At 47.2% G+C, this 16,326-nt stretch overlaps 1 protein-coding gene across 1 annotated transcript in view; it reads right to left on the bottom strand.

The window, feature by feature from the left end:
* The window catches only part of HYDIN (HYDIN axonemal central pair apparatus protein), a 355,254-nt gene that overhangs the window by 71,023 nt on the left and 267,905 nt on the right, over nucleotides 1–16,326 (bottom strand). The window contains exons 52-56 of the mRNA XM_062176574.1: nucleotides 14,401–14,560; nucleotides 14,135–14,307; nucleotides 5,764–5,962; nucleotides 4,257–4,356; nucleotides 1,985–2,084 (exon numbers count right to left, since the gene is read on the bottom strand). Of these exons, the coding sequence (XP_062032558.1) occupies nucleotides 1,985–2,084; nucleotides 4,257–4,356; nucleotides 5,764–5,962; nucleotides 14,135–14,307; nucleotides 14,401–14,560 (732 nt within the window). The remainder of the gene's footprint in view (nucleotides 1–1,984; nucleotides 2,085–4,256; nucleotides 4,357–5,763; nucleotides 5,963–14,134; nucleotides 14,308–14,400; nucleotides 14,561–16,326) is intronic.

Below are 16,326 nucleotides of genomic sequence, written 5' to 3'. Positions count from 1 at the left end.
TCTCTCCAACTGAAGGCAGCACACGCAGGGGAACAGCGGCAGGGAAGCCAGGGGGTCTAAGGAGAGACAGTGGGTGGGCGGCAGAAGACGTGACCAAGGCAAAGGACGGTCCAGGGCTTCCTGGGGGTGAGGTGGGACCCTCAGTGTGAAGCTAACTCATGGGAATGGCAGAAGGACTGGACCAGATGCAAGGAACTCCCCGAGTCAGGAGGGCAAATGTCTCCCCCCGTGTCTGCCGGCTGGGCTCAAGCTCTGCTCTGGTGCCTCCCTTTGCCCTTGAGCATGGACTACACCACGTTCCTTTTTTCCGACAAGAAGGAGAGAGAGAGTTTGCTGCATGTGGGGTGCCTGTGCTCCCTCACTTCCCTGAACATTCTTTCAACTACCACCCACCTCCATCAGCTTCTCCAACCCCAGGGTGACCCCGCCCCAGGCAATCAAAAAGAGCAGGGCTAAAACCCTTGTCATAAACTAAACCCAGATTCCCAAGTGGGGAAGATGGCATTTAGCATTAATTCCCAAGGGACACTGGCTTTTCCCGGGGTATGTTTGCCTTCATTTATTTCAATTTACAGTTTCGTCACTTCTAACCAATGGGCGTGCTGAAGCTGACCTCGCTTAGCTGTGATTTCTTCCAGCTAAAATGAAAGTGTCATGAAGTCCTGAATTTCTCTCCAGTCTGAAAGGGGAAGTCCTTCTTTGTTCACTGCAATTCTCCTAGGAGACGGACGACCTTTTACAGAAATCAGCTGGCTGAGTGCTGGCACTGTCAGGAGGGCTGTGTGACGTCGCCTGAGCAACAGCTCCCCACTCTGCACCACACTCTCCTTTCGGAGGGAGCTCCCTTATTTAGCTCAGTTTCATTTATGTTTATATTTACTTGTTTGAGAGGCAGAGAGAGAGTGCTGCCATCCAGTGGTTCACTTCCCAAATGCCTTCACTGGTTAAGGCTGGGCTCAGGCAAGAGGGAACCCTAACACTTAAGCCAGCGCCACAGCTGCCCAGGGTCATTAGCAGGAAGCTGGAGTCAGGAGCCAGATCCAGGCACTTCAATGGCGCAGGTGGACATCCTCACTGCTAAGCTACACGCGTGCTCCCCTGGTTTTTCATTTTTAATTTCAAGGGATGAACACAAGCTGGAACTATATGTAATCTACAAAACTGCTATTTGGAATCTACACTACTGTGGTTCTTAAAATTATAAACAAATAAATATAAATAAAAAAAATTTAAAAATCAGAGAACCCTTTTTTCCCATGAAATCTTAGGTAGAAAGGCAACTTGTAGAACAGAGATACCAGGCCCCTCACCTCCAGTCTCCCCCTCCACCCCTGTAGGGTCTCCTTCTAGCCTCTTCCCTCCAGTCTCCCCCTCCACTCCTGTAGGGTTCTCCTCCCAGCCTCTTCCCTCCAGTCTCCCCCTCCACTCCTGTAGGGTTCCCTCCCAGCTTCTTCCCTCCAGTCTCCCCCTCCACTCCTGTAGGACTCCTCCCACCCTCTTCTCTCCAGTCTCCCCCTCCACTCCTGTAGGACTCCTCCCACCCTCTTCTCTCCAGTCTCCCCCTCCACTCCTGTAGGTCCCCTCCCAGCCTCTTCCCTCCAGTCTCCCCCTCCACTCCTGTAGGGTCTCCTCCCAGCTTCTTCCCTCCAGTCTCCCCCTCCACTCCTGTAGGTCCCCTCCCACCCTCTTCCCTCCAGTCTCCCTCTCCACTCCTGTAGGTCCTCTCCCAGCCTCTGCCCTCTAGTCTCCTCCTCCATCCCCAGACCTCAAAGGTCGCCGATAGGCTGTGGGTGTTGAGAGCAGGGTGATAATCTCTACTCTCTGAGCACGTGAGGTTTCATTCCTTTGCAACTAAAGGAGGCATAAAAAGCAGGGATGGGTCTGATTGATTTCCCTGACTGATTTAAACAAATTCCCAGTCAAGACCCTTCTCACCGTGAGTGGCCACGGATGGCCACGTGCACAAAGGCGGGATTTGCGTTACCTGAACACGATCTCGTATTTCCCGCGGTTCTTCAGTTGTAGAGGCTGCTTCACCTCCTCCATGACCTTGACTATGCCAAAGTCCAGTCCTCCTTCAGCTCCTGCAGAGGCCAGAGCCAGGATGAGGTGGGGTGAGCGGGGACAGGAATGAGCAGCAGGGGAGTGTTCTGCTGAGGTTCACATGGAAAACCCATGGTGACTCTTCAAGAGAATTTATTTTGGAAAGTACTGTGGCTAGAAAAGCCTTTTGCAATTGGGTCTTTTTTTTTTTTTTTTCTATTTTTTTGACAGGCAGAGTGGATAGTATGAGAGAGAGAGAGAGACAGAGAGAAAGGTCTTCCTTTTTGTCATTGGTTCACCCTCCAACGGCCGCTGCGGCCGGTGCATCGCGCTGATCTGAAGCCAGGAGCCAGGTGCTTTTCCTGGTCTCCCATGCGGGTGCAGGGCCCAAGGACTTGGGCCATCCTCCACTGCACTCCCGGGCCATAGCAGAGAGCTGGCCTGGAAGAGGGGCAACCGGGACAGAATCCGGCGCCCCGACTGGGACTAGAACCAGAATCCTCTGGAGGCGGAGGATTAGCCTATTGAGCCGCGGCGCCGGCCGCAATTGGGTCTTGATAATCAATAGATGCTGCTTTTGTACCCAGCTCAACTGGGGGCTGTGCAGCCTCACTCTGGGTCCTATCCTAGGATTATCGTCCTTTCACGTCAACTGCCAGCTAAAACTTTCAAGGTTTTATTTTTATTTATCTCTCTGACAGGGAGAGATGGAGAGGGAGAGGGAGAGAGGGAGAGAGGGAGAGAGGGAGAGAGGGAGAGAGGGAGAGAGTGAGAGAGTGAGAGAGTGAGAGAGGGAGAGGGGAGGGGGGAGAGGGAGAGGGACAGACTTTCCCACTGGCTGGTTGGCTCCACAAAATAGCCAGGGCTGGGCCATGCTCAGTCCAGCGGACAGGGACTCAATCTAGGTCTTTCAGGTAGGTGGCATGGACCCAGTCACCCAGGCCATCACCACTGCCTCTCAGGGTCTGCACTAGCAGGAGGCTGGAGCCAGGAGCCAGTGCTGGGGAATGAACACATGGGCATCTTAACCGCTAGAGCAAATGCACACTCCAAAACTTTCAGTATTTTAAAAAATATTGTATAAAGTGTACAATTTACCGAATTGAGATATTACTCCCCAAGTAATTAAAAACTCCTTATAATTGTGATCTTATGGACTGTATAATAGTCCTTGATATGACTATTCCATACCAACAACAATCCCCAGTAATATAATTCCATTATGCAGAGACATTTAGGTTATCTCCAGCTTCTCATTCTTACAAATAATGCTGTGATGAAGATCTCTGCACATCAGACGAATGATGTTTAAGCTAGTGCATAGCTCTAACATTTTGTGAATCATGTTGAGAAAGAAATCAATCAGGCAGAGGAGGGATACTGGAAAACAGAGTACTCAAGGGAGACATGTAACCCAGGTACCAGGGTAAGTGCAGACAGAACACCCACCCCGAGCCAGACAGCCAGACCAACCCCTGGCATGTGTGAGTGAGCCACCTTACAAGGCAAGGACAATTAGGGTAGCAGATGGAATTAAGGTTGCTACTCATCTGTGCTTAAAACAGGGAGACCAACTCAGGCCACCCAGGTGTGCCTGACATAAGTATTGCAGGGAGCCTTGGAAGCAGAAGAGGAGGCAGAAGTGAGCAACCCAGAGAGATGACAGTGTAAGAAGGATGTGGCCTCACATTGCTGACTCTGAAGGTGGATGGAGCAAAGGAGTGTGGGAGGCCTTGAGGAGCTGGGAAGGGAAAGCAGTGGGGTCTCCCCTCAGTTTCCAGAGAGGCACACAGTCCTGCTGTTGCTCCGATGTCAGCCTAGCGAGACTCATTTTAGACTTGCGATCTGCAGAACTACCTGACCGTAAGTGTGCTGATGTAAGGCAGAGAGCTCCTAGCAATCTGTTAAGGGCAGCGATAGGAAACTGGACGGGGCAGGAGGCGAGCTGCTTACTACCAAGGGACTGCTCGGGAAGGGCTCTGCAAGCTGCCTGCTGATGCCCGCCCTCTTGCTGCTCCAGCTGGAGAAATTACAATCTGTGGTAATTCTGGCTCAGCCCAACGTGGGGCTTGCCTTACTACCGATTGCAACTGCCCTCTCCCCCACCAGCCCCTCTCCAGTGCTAACAGCCCACCAGCCTCCTTCTGCACAGAAGTCAAGTGCACAAAATGAGACAACTTCTCAGTCCCTCTTCCTCCAAGGGCTCGACAGACCTCGGGGGAAGGTGATGTCCAAGGCGATGTCATACGATTCGGCGAAGATCAGGATGTTTTCAATCTGAACGACACCAACAAGGTTTTCTGCGTCTAGAACCTGGGAGGGTGAGAGAGGTCCTCAGCCAGGGAGAGACCCGAGAGGCCTGACCCACGGAACATGCGTGGGAGTCACAGGAGGTTCCGGTAGGGAGTGTTTTAGCAGCGTGGTCTACCATAGGTTGTTTACTTTCACTGAGCACTGGTAGAATGATTGCCCCCCAAAACTCCCTCTGGGGAATGCTGGTGTAGACAATGTTGGATTGGGGACAACAAACAGCAGCCCTGCCTTGTCCTTTTCAATTATTTCCATGATTGTTGCTACATTCTTTTAAAAATAAACCTTTTAATTCCATTTTTTCCATTAACCTTTTTTAAAAAAGATTTTACTTATTTACTTGAGAGACAGAGTAACAGAGAGAGAGAGAGAGGGAGAGACAGAGGGAAAGGTCTTTGATCTGCTGGTTCACTCCCCAAATGGCTAACAGCCTGAGCTGCATTGATCCAAAGCAAGGAGCCAGGAGCTTCTTCTGAGTCTCCCACGTGGGTGCAGGGGCCCAAGGACCTGGGCCATCTTCTACTGCTTTCCCAGGCCACAGCAGAGAGCTGGATTGAAGTGGAGCAGCTGGATGCTGGCAGTGCAGGCGGCAGCTTTAGCCACTATACCACAGCGCCAGCCCTATGGGGTCTTTTCTCAAAATCAGAATTAACTGGGGGCTAGCATTGTGGTATAGCAGGTTAAGCCTTTGCCTGTGACACTGGCATCCCGTATGGGTGCTGGTTTGAGACCTGCCTGCTCCACTTCTATCCAGCTCCCTGCTATTGCATCTGGGAAAGCAGGGGAAGATGGCCTGGGCGAAGCTCCTGGCTGAGGCAGGCAGGGCTGGAGGCCAGGGAGGACCCTGTGCTTGACTCTGACTGTGGTGGGCATCTAGCAAGGTGCATCAGGAGAGGGTAACCAGACCTCGCTGGGACTCTTGAGGAGAGGGGAAGAGGGGTGGCAGCTGGGAAGCCTCTGCAGACGTCCAGCCGAGAGCTGCCACAGGCTGCCTGAGCAGGGTGGTGGTGGCAGTGTAGAAGGAGCAGTCGATGGGAAGGAGGCACACTGGGACCTAGAACCAGTAAAGCCTGGAGGGGCGGCTGTCGGGGAAAAGCAACTCCCAACTGTCTAATGGGAGCAGTGGGGTTGGAGGGAGGGTGGCATTTAATAAGATGGGAGTCTTACAGGTGACTGAGTTCAGGGTGTGAAATCAGGAGTCAATGCTTACCTAGGTTTAGGAACATCATACAATCATTCCATACTGAGTGCTGTTCTTGACACTGGGATATGGCTGATGGATTTCAAACAGGGATCAAATGGGAGCACATAACAAGCAGACCTGGCTGTGTGTATGTGTGTGCATGCGTGCACGTGAGCTCAGTGTGCACACATGCGTGTGACAGAGCGTGTGGCTGTGTGAAGCCTCACCTCCAGCCGGATGGCCTTCTTGATGTTGACAGGTTTGGAAGGCTGGAAGTACACGTGCAGGCCATACTCCGCCCTGGGCGGGATGATGCCTTGCGTCATGGACACGGTGAAGTCCTCGCCCAGGTGCTCCAGGCTGGTGATCCGCCAGGCCACAGGCAGGGGCATGGTGTTGCGGAGAAGCACCACCTTGGACTCTTTTCTGCAGAGACCAAAAGAAATGGTCAGTTTTAGAATCACAGTTCCTCTTTCACGTGTGGGTGTTCACAAACTTATTAACCCTTCTTTTCTCTGTTTTCTTTAGATCCGTTGGTTTAAGGGGGCTGGGCTAATTTTTATGAATCTTAATTCTTTTCACACATAATTTAGCCTAAATTATCCCAAAGTGAACGATGCAACATAAAAACTTAGAGCAAAGCTGCAAGAACTCTATTCTTTTTTAGAAAATTTTTATTTAATAAATATAAATTTCGAAAGTACAACTTTTGGATTATAGCGGGTTTTCCCCCATAACCACCTGTTTGAATACTAGTTTTACTGTTAATTCTCATAGTACAACACATTAAGGACAGAAATCCTAGATGGGGAATAAGTGCGCAGTGACTCCCGTTGTTGATTTAACAACTGACACTCTTGTTTATGACGTCAGTGATCACCCGCGGCTCTTGTCGTGAGCTGCCAAGGCTATGGAAGCCTCTTGAAGAACCCTGTTCTTTCTCCAGATTTGCCAGTGCTTACGTTTGCCTGCTTTGCTTTGTACATTCCTGTCCCCATCCACAGCATTTTCCCCCAGAACCTGAAGAGGCCAAGGCATCTTTGGCTGTCTGACAGGGTCACAGCAGGTCTGTCTCCGCAGGGCGTGAGAAGGACAAGCTGCAGTGGTTTTAGATTTACTGATGCAAAAACCCGGAGTTTCCCGGGGATCTCACTGATGATCAGTGTGTTCTTGGAAATCTGTGAGAGACGACCTCTGCTCAAAATGACCACTGACAGTTGAGCTGCTTGATGGACTAGATCCTCCTAGAGTAATCCAACCCCTGCTGATGCTTCAGCTATCTGCAATAAAAGCCTAGAGGGAACTCCAAACTGTAGGGCACATGGTATGCAGTCAGACCCGATTCAGGGATAAGAGGGACCTTGGGGAAGGTCATCAGTCTCCTGCTATAATCCACTTGAGAGTATGTCTTATCATAGACTAATGACTTGTAAATGAGAATTAGCAATTTAAGTGGCTGAGAGAAATACAAACAGTGGTAAATACCTTAGTTTGTGTGGCCTGGTGGAAAGAACATAAAGTAATTATCAAAATCAGGGAGTGCATCTTAAATGAGTTACTAAAATTAAACAGTTGTGAAGGGTTATGGAAAGGACATGCATAATGAATGGGTTTGTTTGAGCAGGGTGTTAGTGGTTACTAGCAGAGTTAAACTAAAAGGTAGATGTTCCAATCTTTGTAATCAATTGTTGTAAGTAGATGTGCCAATTCTTTGCAAAATAACCACTGTTTTTTGTAATCGATTATTGTATAATTTAGCATCACTTTGAGTCTCTGTTCTATTGTACCTCAAATATCAAGTAAACCTTTAAAATCAAAGAAATTTTTACATGGCTATGGAAATCAGGATTAGGGAGGGGTTACATGTAATACAAGGTCAATGGTTTAAAGCGGATGGGAAACAGACTTTGTTATCATAAGGAAGACTCATTAACTCTGTAAGGATCACTAATGAGTGGACATTTGCAGAATTTATGAGAACAGCAAAGAATGTGAAAAATGAACAGCGATGTAACTTAGGGTATAAAAATAAAGTCTGGTACTCTCTCATCGGAGCCATGCCCTCAGCCATGCTGTGAGCGTTTCTCATTCCTCCCTATGCCGACGCGCCCCCACACTTTTGGGAACCCCTGGACCTGCTGGAGCTGGACTCTGGCTCAACCTTTTGAAATTCAATTGGAGATATTGTGCTTCCGTACCTTTAAAAATTTCAGTGCATATTTCCCAAGGAAAAGAATGCTTATTAAATGCAGGGAATTTAACACTGAGATGATACTATTATTTAATTCATATTCACATTTCAACATTGTTCCAACTTTTTTTTTTTCAAGATTTATTTGAAAGTCAGAAATACAGAGAGAAGGAGAGAGAGAGTGAGAGAGAGAGCAAGCAAGCTATCTTCCGTCCATTGGTTCACTCCCCAGATGGCTGAAACTGCCAGGGCTGAGCTAGGAACCAGGAGCTTCATTTGGGTTTCCCGTGTGGGTTCAGCAGCCCAAGCACCTGGACCATTTTCTATTGCTTTCCCAGGCAAATTATCAGGGCACTGGATTGGAAGTGCAGCAGCTGGGACTTGAACCAGCCCCCATGTGGGTTGCTGGCATCGCAGGTATAGGCTTTACCTGATATGTCACAATGCCAGCTCTCCAAATAGTTCTTTTTCCAGTCAAGGATTCAACCCAGGCTCATGCACTTTGTTTAATTGTCCTGTCTCTTTAGTCTCCTTTAATCTGACAACTTTCTTCTGCTATTCTCTGTGCTTTCTTGGCCTTGGCATTTTGAAGAGTACATGGCAGCCAGTTTTCAGGAGGTTTCTTCAGCTGGGTTTGTCTGCTGTTCCTCTGTGTCTAGATCTGGGATCCACACTGCTGGCAGGAATACTGGGGAGTTGCTCTTGTATCCTTTTCAGTGCATCGTATCAGGAGTTCCACAATATCTGCTTGCTCCAACATTAGTGATGTTGGCTTGATGACTTGCTTACTGTGCTTCTTAACAGATTTCTCCATGTGGATTTAGTATCTTTTCTGTTATAATTAGTAACTAACTTGCGGGGGAATTTTGAGACTATCTAAATACTTTATTCCTCGTTAAACATTCATGCACTAGTTTTACCACCTGTTGATCATAATCTAACTCAATCAATACTTCTGTATGTGTTACTTTGTATCCCATTGGCTGGAAGAGCATTTCATTCTCCTTCATGTACTCATTAATTCATTTACTTATTTATATTAGTATAATTCACCAGTGGTGTCTTATTTAATGGGTTACAATCCATTTATTATCAGTCATCATTCATTTTGACAGTCATTTCGTCCCAGCGTGAGCCAGTGGGAGGCCCTTCAGGTTGGCACCTGTGTCCTTGTGCTAGGTCTCCATGATTCTGTAAATACTACTTTACTTTCTGGCTAAACCAAAAATGTCCAGCTCATCTGGAGCTTCTTGTATTTTCCTGTCCCAGCTCTGGAAAGAGCCGTTCACGTGGTGCTTTGTTTCTTTTACGTGGAGAATGACGTTTTGAAGTCAAGATATGAATGCTGGTGTGCTTACTGCTCCTGGTGTTTCACTGTCTCCAAGTCCTCTTAGCTTACAGAGCTGGGAAATATGTGTGTATCCTGTATCTGTCCATTAATTAAAAATGGCTAAATATTAAAATAATGACTTCATATTGACACCTCCAGCTCCAACTCAATGTTATATGCTACACTCTAGTCTCTCTTTTTTAAAATTTTTATTTATTTATTTATTTTTATTTTTTGACAGGCAGAGTGGACAGTGAGAGAGAGAGACACAGAGAAAGGTCTTCCTTTGCCGTTGGTTCACCCTCCAATGGCCGCCGCAGCTGGGCGCTGCGGCCGGCACACCGCGCTGATCCGATGGCAGGAGCCAGGTACTTCTCCTGGTCTCCCATGGGGTGCAGGGCCCAAGCACTTGGACCATCCTCCACTGCACTCCTGGGCCACAGCAGAGAGCTGGCCTGGAAGAGGAGCAACTGGGACATAATCCGGCGCCCCAACCGGGACTAGAACCCGGTGTGCTGGCACCGCAAGGCGGAGGATTAGCCTAGTGAGCCGCGGCGCCGGCTAGTCTCTCTTTTCAAATTTGAATCTCCCTTCTCTGAAACTGAGAAACCTATCTATAATTCAATAATTTTATAATTTGCATTGTAGCCAGAAAATATAATTTGTATAATCTTAATTAAGTAACATTTAAAAATTTAGGTATTTATTTGAGAGGGAGAGACAGAGAGTGTTCCCATCTACTGGATTAGCCCCCAAAAGCCTGCAATGGTTGGAGGCTAGGCCTGGACAAAGCTGGGAGCTGGGAACTCAATCCAGGTTTCCCATGTGGGTGTCAGGAATCCAATTAATTGGAACATATCTGTTGCCTCCCAGGGTCTGAATCAGCAGGAAACTGGAGTCAGAAACTGGAGCCAGGAACTGAACTCAGGTACTCTGATGTAGTATGCGGGCACCTTAAGTACCAGGCTAAACACCTACCCTAAGCAGATAAAATTTAATGAGACATGCTTTACGATGCTCAGCACTCCATAGTGAACGCTCCACGTACACCTGAAACAAGCATGGATTCTATAGTTGCTTAGTGTGTTTGACATTTTAATTAGGTCAAGGTAGTTGACAGTTGCTCAGATCCATTTATCACTCGTAAGCATTCAGAAATGAATATTAATATTTCCAACCATGATTACAAATTTATCTAGTTGTCTCTTTAGTTTTATTGGTATTTGCCTTATGTATTTTGGAGCTCTGTTATGGGGATATAAATATTTTTGATAATTATGTCTTCTTGGGGCCGGTGCTGTGGCACAGCGGGTTAAAGCCCTGGCCTGAAGCGCCAGCATCACATATGGGCACCGGTTCTAGTCCCGGCTGCTCCTCTTCCCATCCAGCTCTCTGCTATGGCTTAGGAAAGCAGCAGAAGATGGCCCAAGTCCTTGGATCCCTGCACCCACATGTGAGACCCGGAAGGAGCTCCTGGCTCCTGGCTTCGGATCGGTGTAGCTCTGGCCGTTGCGGCCATCTGGAGACTGAATCAGCAGATAGAAGTATCTCTCTCTCTCTCTCTCTCTCTCTCTCTCTCTCTCTCTCTCCCTCTTTCTCCCTCTCTTCATAACTCTTTCAAATAAATATTTAAAAAAATAATTATGTCTTCCTTATGAATTGGCCCTTACACTATTATGAAATACATTCTTTTTAATCTTTGGTAATATTTTGTCTTAAAAATCTGTTATGGGGGCCGGCGCTGTGGCGCAGTGGTAAAGCCGCCACTTGCAGTGCAGGTATCCCATATGGGCGCTGGTTAGAGTCTCAGCCATTCCACTTCTGATACAATCTCTGCCATGGCCTGGGAAAGCAGAAGAAGATGGCCAAAGTCCCTGGGTCCCTGCACCTACGTGGGAGACCCAGAAGAAGCTCCTGGCTCCTGGCTTCAGATCGGCACAGCTCTGGCTTTTGTGGCCATCTGGGGAGTGAACCAGCAGATGGAAGACCTCTCCCTCTCTGCCTCTTTCTCTCTCTCTGTAACTCTGCCTTTCAAATAAATCAATAAATCTTTAAAAAACCCTCTTCTGCCTGGAATTTTTTGGTCCTATCCTTTTTCATGTCTTTCTTCTTTCCTGCCTTTCTTTAGTTTAATCAAATATTCTTAAATATTGTTTTAATTCCTTTGTTGGCTTTTCTTTTTTTTGCTATGTTTCTGGGGTGAATGAGTTTTTACATCTGGTTTGTAATCCATTCCTTTCCTGATTCTGGGGAGATGCTCCCAGAAAAAGAAGGCAGGAACCCTGGTCTAACCTCCTTGTAAACATGCTAACTGGATCTGATAGTAAACAGACCAATGGTATTTCCTAAGAGACAAATCCTTGCTTGGAAGGATGTTAGCCGATGTTCCTGATTCAGGATTTCTTATGTAAATAAACTTGTATGGAGTCTGGGTTTCTGGGAGTGGGTTTATGGATCCCAGGTGATGCCCTGTATATAAAATCTACAGCTGCAGGCACATGCCACAGAGACTGAGACACTGCTGGGGATGCCTGCATCACACACAGAAATGCTGGGGTCTCAGTCCTCGCCCTGCTCTCAATTCCAGCTTCCCGCTAATGCACACCCTGGGAAGCAGCAGGTGATGGCTCACGGAGACCAAGTGGGAGACCAAGGGTTGAGTTCCTGGCTCCTAGCTTTGGCCTGGCCCACTCCCAGATTTTTGAGGTGGCAATCCAGCAGATGAGAGAGCTCTGACTGTCACTCTCTGTGTCTATCTCTCTTGCCTTATAAATAGATAAATAAATAAAATGCAATACAATCTAAATATGTTTCAAAACCAATTCTCCCTGCTGAGTGAAGTCACACACAAACCTCACTTAGAGGCCAAGCTATTTATCTGGGCCTGATATGGAAAGGAAGAATCTGGATAATCCTGAAAGATGTTCCAGGTGCCTTCTCCTTCATCTCTACCTTACGGTTTTTATATCGTTGAAACTGCTAGCAAATCTTGATACTAGGAAACACCTTGTTTGTGTGGGTCTGGTTTAGGAATACATTCCTTTGTGTTAGCTTAATGGCATGGCACTATTTTTATTTTAGTAGTTGCTCTATGGATTGTAATATACATCCATAATCTATTAGGGGCTACTTTAGAATTGATGTTCTAGGGGCTAGCACTGTGGCTCAGTGGGTTAACGCCCTGGCCTGAGCACCAGCATCCCGTTTGGGTGCCGGTTCTAGTCCCAGCTGCTCCTCTTCTGATCCAGCTCTCTACTATGGCCTGGGAAAGCAATAGAAGATGGCCCAAGTCCTTGAGTCCCTGCACCCCCGTGGGAGACCTGGAAGAAGCTCCTGGCTCCTGGCTTCGGATTGGTGCAGCTCCGGCCATTGTGGCTAGTGGGGGAGTGAACCAGTGGATGGAAGACCTCTCTCTCTGTTTCTACCTCTCTCTGTAACTCTTTCAAATAAATAAAATAAATCCTTAAAAAAAAGAATTGATATTCTATCATTTCATATAAAATGTAAGATTCTTGCATTTGTAGTAATTCCTTTTATACTCTACCACTCACTGTATGAGGCATTGTTGATATTTATCACAAGTATACACATAGATTTATCTATATAACTTATAAATTCCACAACACAATATTAATATCTTTAGTCAATCATCTTTTAAATTAAATCAAGAAAGGCAAAATGAAATATTTTATATTAAGCCACATATTTAACATTTTCAATACCCTCCATTATATCCTATAGCTCTGAATTTAGGATTTCTGATGTCACTTCCTTTAGCTTGAAGACCTTCCTTTAGAATTTTTTGGGGCCAGTGCTGTGGCATAGCGGGTTAAGTGGGCACCTACATGGGCGCAGGTTTGAGGCTTGGCTGCTCCAGTTCTGATCCAGCTCTCTGCCATGGCCTGGGAAAGCAGTGGAGGATGGCCCAAGTTCTTGGGCCCCTGCACCCGTGTGGGAGACCCAGAAGAAGCACCTGGCTCCTGGCTTCGGATTGGCGCAGCTCAGGCTGTTGCGGTCATCTGGGGAGTGAACCAGTGGATGGAAGACCTCTCTCTCTCTCTCTCTCTCTGCCACTCCTTCTCTCTCTGTGTAACTCTTTCAAATAAATAAATAAATCTTAAAAAAAGAATATTTGTAATGCAGGTATGCTGGCAATAAATTATCTTAGTTTTGTTTCATTTCTAAAAGATATTTTTGATACAGAATTTTGGGTTGATAACACTTTTTCCCAGTACATGGACAATATCATTCCCTTGTCTTCTGGCTTCCATTACTGATGTTAAGTCAGATATAGCTCATATTCCTCTAGTTGCTTTCAAGATTTCTCTTTATCTCTCCTACTATACATTGTCCTTGCTTGGCTTTGTTATTTGGTTATTAATCTAACATGTAAAATAGATGGAGCTTATATTATTAATCTGAGGTATCCTATAAAGAAACTGAATTTTAAGGGAGGTTAAGTGATGGCCCCAAAGTTACAAGACTTTGGCAAGACTTTGGATTACACCTGTTTGACATCTATAGTTGTGTCTAATTTGGATCTCACCACAGAGACCAAAAAAAGCACTTCTGGTTACTTCAATTGTTACACCTTCCACTAATCAATTTTTATCATTGATACATATCCTAATGATATTCTCTCTCAGAAGCTCAGAAATGTATGTAAAATAATGTAATTCCTATGTAAAATATGTATAATATTTGTAAATAATGATTCTATGTAATTCCAGTGAATGGATATGTAAGTTCTAGTTTTGTATGCTAATTTCTAGAGAGAAAAATTGTGATCTTTTCAGGTAATGGCTACTTTGAGAATCAGAAGAAAGCAAGTTCTTCTGAGAAAAATGCTAAGATGCACACACTTGGGCAGTCGATCTTGGAGGGGTCCAGTTCATTTTAAGTCCATCGACTGAACCCAAGTTAGCAACCTGTGAACTAAATGGGATGACTAACCATCCTGGTCTTCTCAGGAACAAGGAGTTTCCCAGGATGTGACTCTGAGTCAAACACCAGTAAAACCCAGAGTAAACCAGGATGAGTTGGCCACCATAGTAGTCCTGGAGTCTAGAACTCTCACCTGTGCAGCAAGAGCCGGTCAAAATGTAACTGCCTGGGGTCCAGTTCTAGTTCTGGGCGGATTCCCTGGCAGCTTAGTTTGAAGATGGCGGGCTCGGGGTTCTCCTTGATGCAGCAGACAATGCTGTCTTCAAAGGTACCCACTGCGGTAGGGTAGGCCCACACGTTTAGCATCTAATGGAAGAGAGTACATTTATGGCGAGGATGCCACGGCCTCGGGCGCCCTGAGAAAGCCTGCCCGGTGTACCTGCTTCCAGGTGACGGTACCTGCTTCTCGCTGGGTTTCAGAATCATGTTGACAGGCTCCAGGAAGTAGGTGCTCGCTCTGACGTCGTTCTGAAAACAGAAGAATGCCTCCACCACCATCGGGGAATTGTTGAGGATCGTCAGTGTCTCCACATTGTCCGGGAACAAGGAAGACTTGTACCTGGAAAGGAACAAAAATGGGGATGTGGTTTTGACTGAATGAGAATTCCAGGAGGGAGCGCAGACTGTGAGCTCCAAGGCAATTTAAAAGGGCCATTTATACGCAGGCAGCGGCAAGGTAGCCACGGACACAAGACCTGTAGCTCTGCAGACTCGGCTCTGAGAATACTGCGAGTTGACCATCCCTAGCTGTGGCCTCTGCATCTCTAACATCGGTTGATAATATCTCGAGACTGCTGAGCATTAGCAAGACTGTGTGCCTGCAGCTCTTAGAACGGCTGCAGATATCAAATGCCCAATGAACGCTGGTTGCTATTATTAACTGGGAAAAATGCAGACATATCCTTCTATGTGCTTACGTCCCCAGGAGAGATGACTGCTCAGCTTGTTATCGCACATCCACCTTACAGATGTCCTAATGTACCCCTTTCTCCCACATCTACACAGCACATTGCTGTTCTGACATGGACTCATTTGGTTTTGCTCACTATTATGAGGCTGTTTCCATTCCTAGTACCTTAGGGAGAGGTCCAGAGAGTCCAGAACTGTGGGTATTGGCAATGGCAACTGAACAGAAAACAAGCAAAGGGGAAGGCACCAGGTGTGAAGGTGCACATCATCGGAGATTATGGCAAAGACTGGGAAGTCAGAAACAGTCCTCACAACCCTGGGGATGGACTATAACAGAGGACAGAAGGAGAGGGAACGACAGAGACCATGCTGGAGTCAGAGAGGTGCACTCTGTGTGTGAGGGACCGCCAAAGGGTGGTGGCCCTCCTGTCTAACTCATCAGCACCACCACCCAGCACGGCACTCGTGGTTTCGGGTGTGTCACCTGGCTCCGTGGACGCACGTCTACAGATTGTCTACACGGCAGTGCTGGTGTCTTTCCACTTTGCAGATGAAGGCACTGAGCCTCAGCAGGGTTGAAAGGAATAAATGGGTAATACTTCGTTGTACTGGACCCTGTTTTAGCCCACCATAATCACCTTCCTCCTAGATGAGGCCTCACATCCCAGTTAATAACAATGTGTGTTTGCTGTCCCAAACACACATCTCTCTACACACCTGCCATTTCCCCGACTCCCCGCCCCACCCAGGACTGCACTCTGTACAAATCCGTCAACCTGACTCCCACTTCTCTCTCCCAAGCCTTTCTACTGGGCCTTGAAGATCCTCTCCATCATCGCCAGCAAAGCTTCTTCACCTTCACCTTCGCTTCATAGACCAGCACCTCAGGAAATAAACTGGGGGTCACAAGGGAGTGGAGGACAAAGACGGGCCACTAGGGCCACCAAGGAAACACAAAAACAAACACTCTCTACCTAGCACAGGGAAGGCTGGATTAAATGAAGACAGGGTGGAGAGGTTGGTTCTCTCTCTGTCTCAACTCCCTGCCTGCCAGGGACCCAAGTTTGTGGGTCATGATCTGCTGCTTTCCTAGGAGCATTAGCAGGGAGCTGGATTTGAAGTGGAGCAGCCAGGAAGTGAACTGGCACTCTGACATGGGCCACCAGCAGCCCATGTAGTGGCTTAACTCACTGCACTGCAACATCAGCCCCGGGAAGAGTCTTGGTAAGGTCCCAGTGGCCTCTACATTGTTGAGTCCTGTAGATGTCAACACCTTCATCTTTCTGCAGCACCTGGCACAGGTAGGACCTCTTCTCCTGGCCCCAAGACACCGCCCTTTCCCGAGAAGCTCTCTTCATTGTCTCCTTTGCTAGCTCCTCCTCTCCTCCTGTGTGCACTGGAGTTTTTCTTTGGCTC

Source organism: Lepus europaeus, chromosome 19 (genome assembly GCF_033115175.1).
Source record: "Lepus europaeus isolate LE1 chromosome 19, mLepTim1.pri, whole genome shotgun sequence".
NCBI classification, from domain to species: domain Eukaryota; kingdom Metazoa; phylum Chordata; class Mammalia; order Lagomorpha; family Leporidae; genus Lepus; species Lepus europaeus.
Note: the sequence above shows the minus strand (reverse complement) of the source record. Positions and strands in the feature narration are given on the sequence as shown.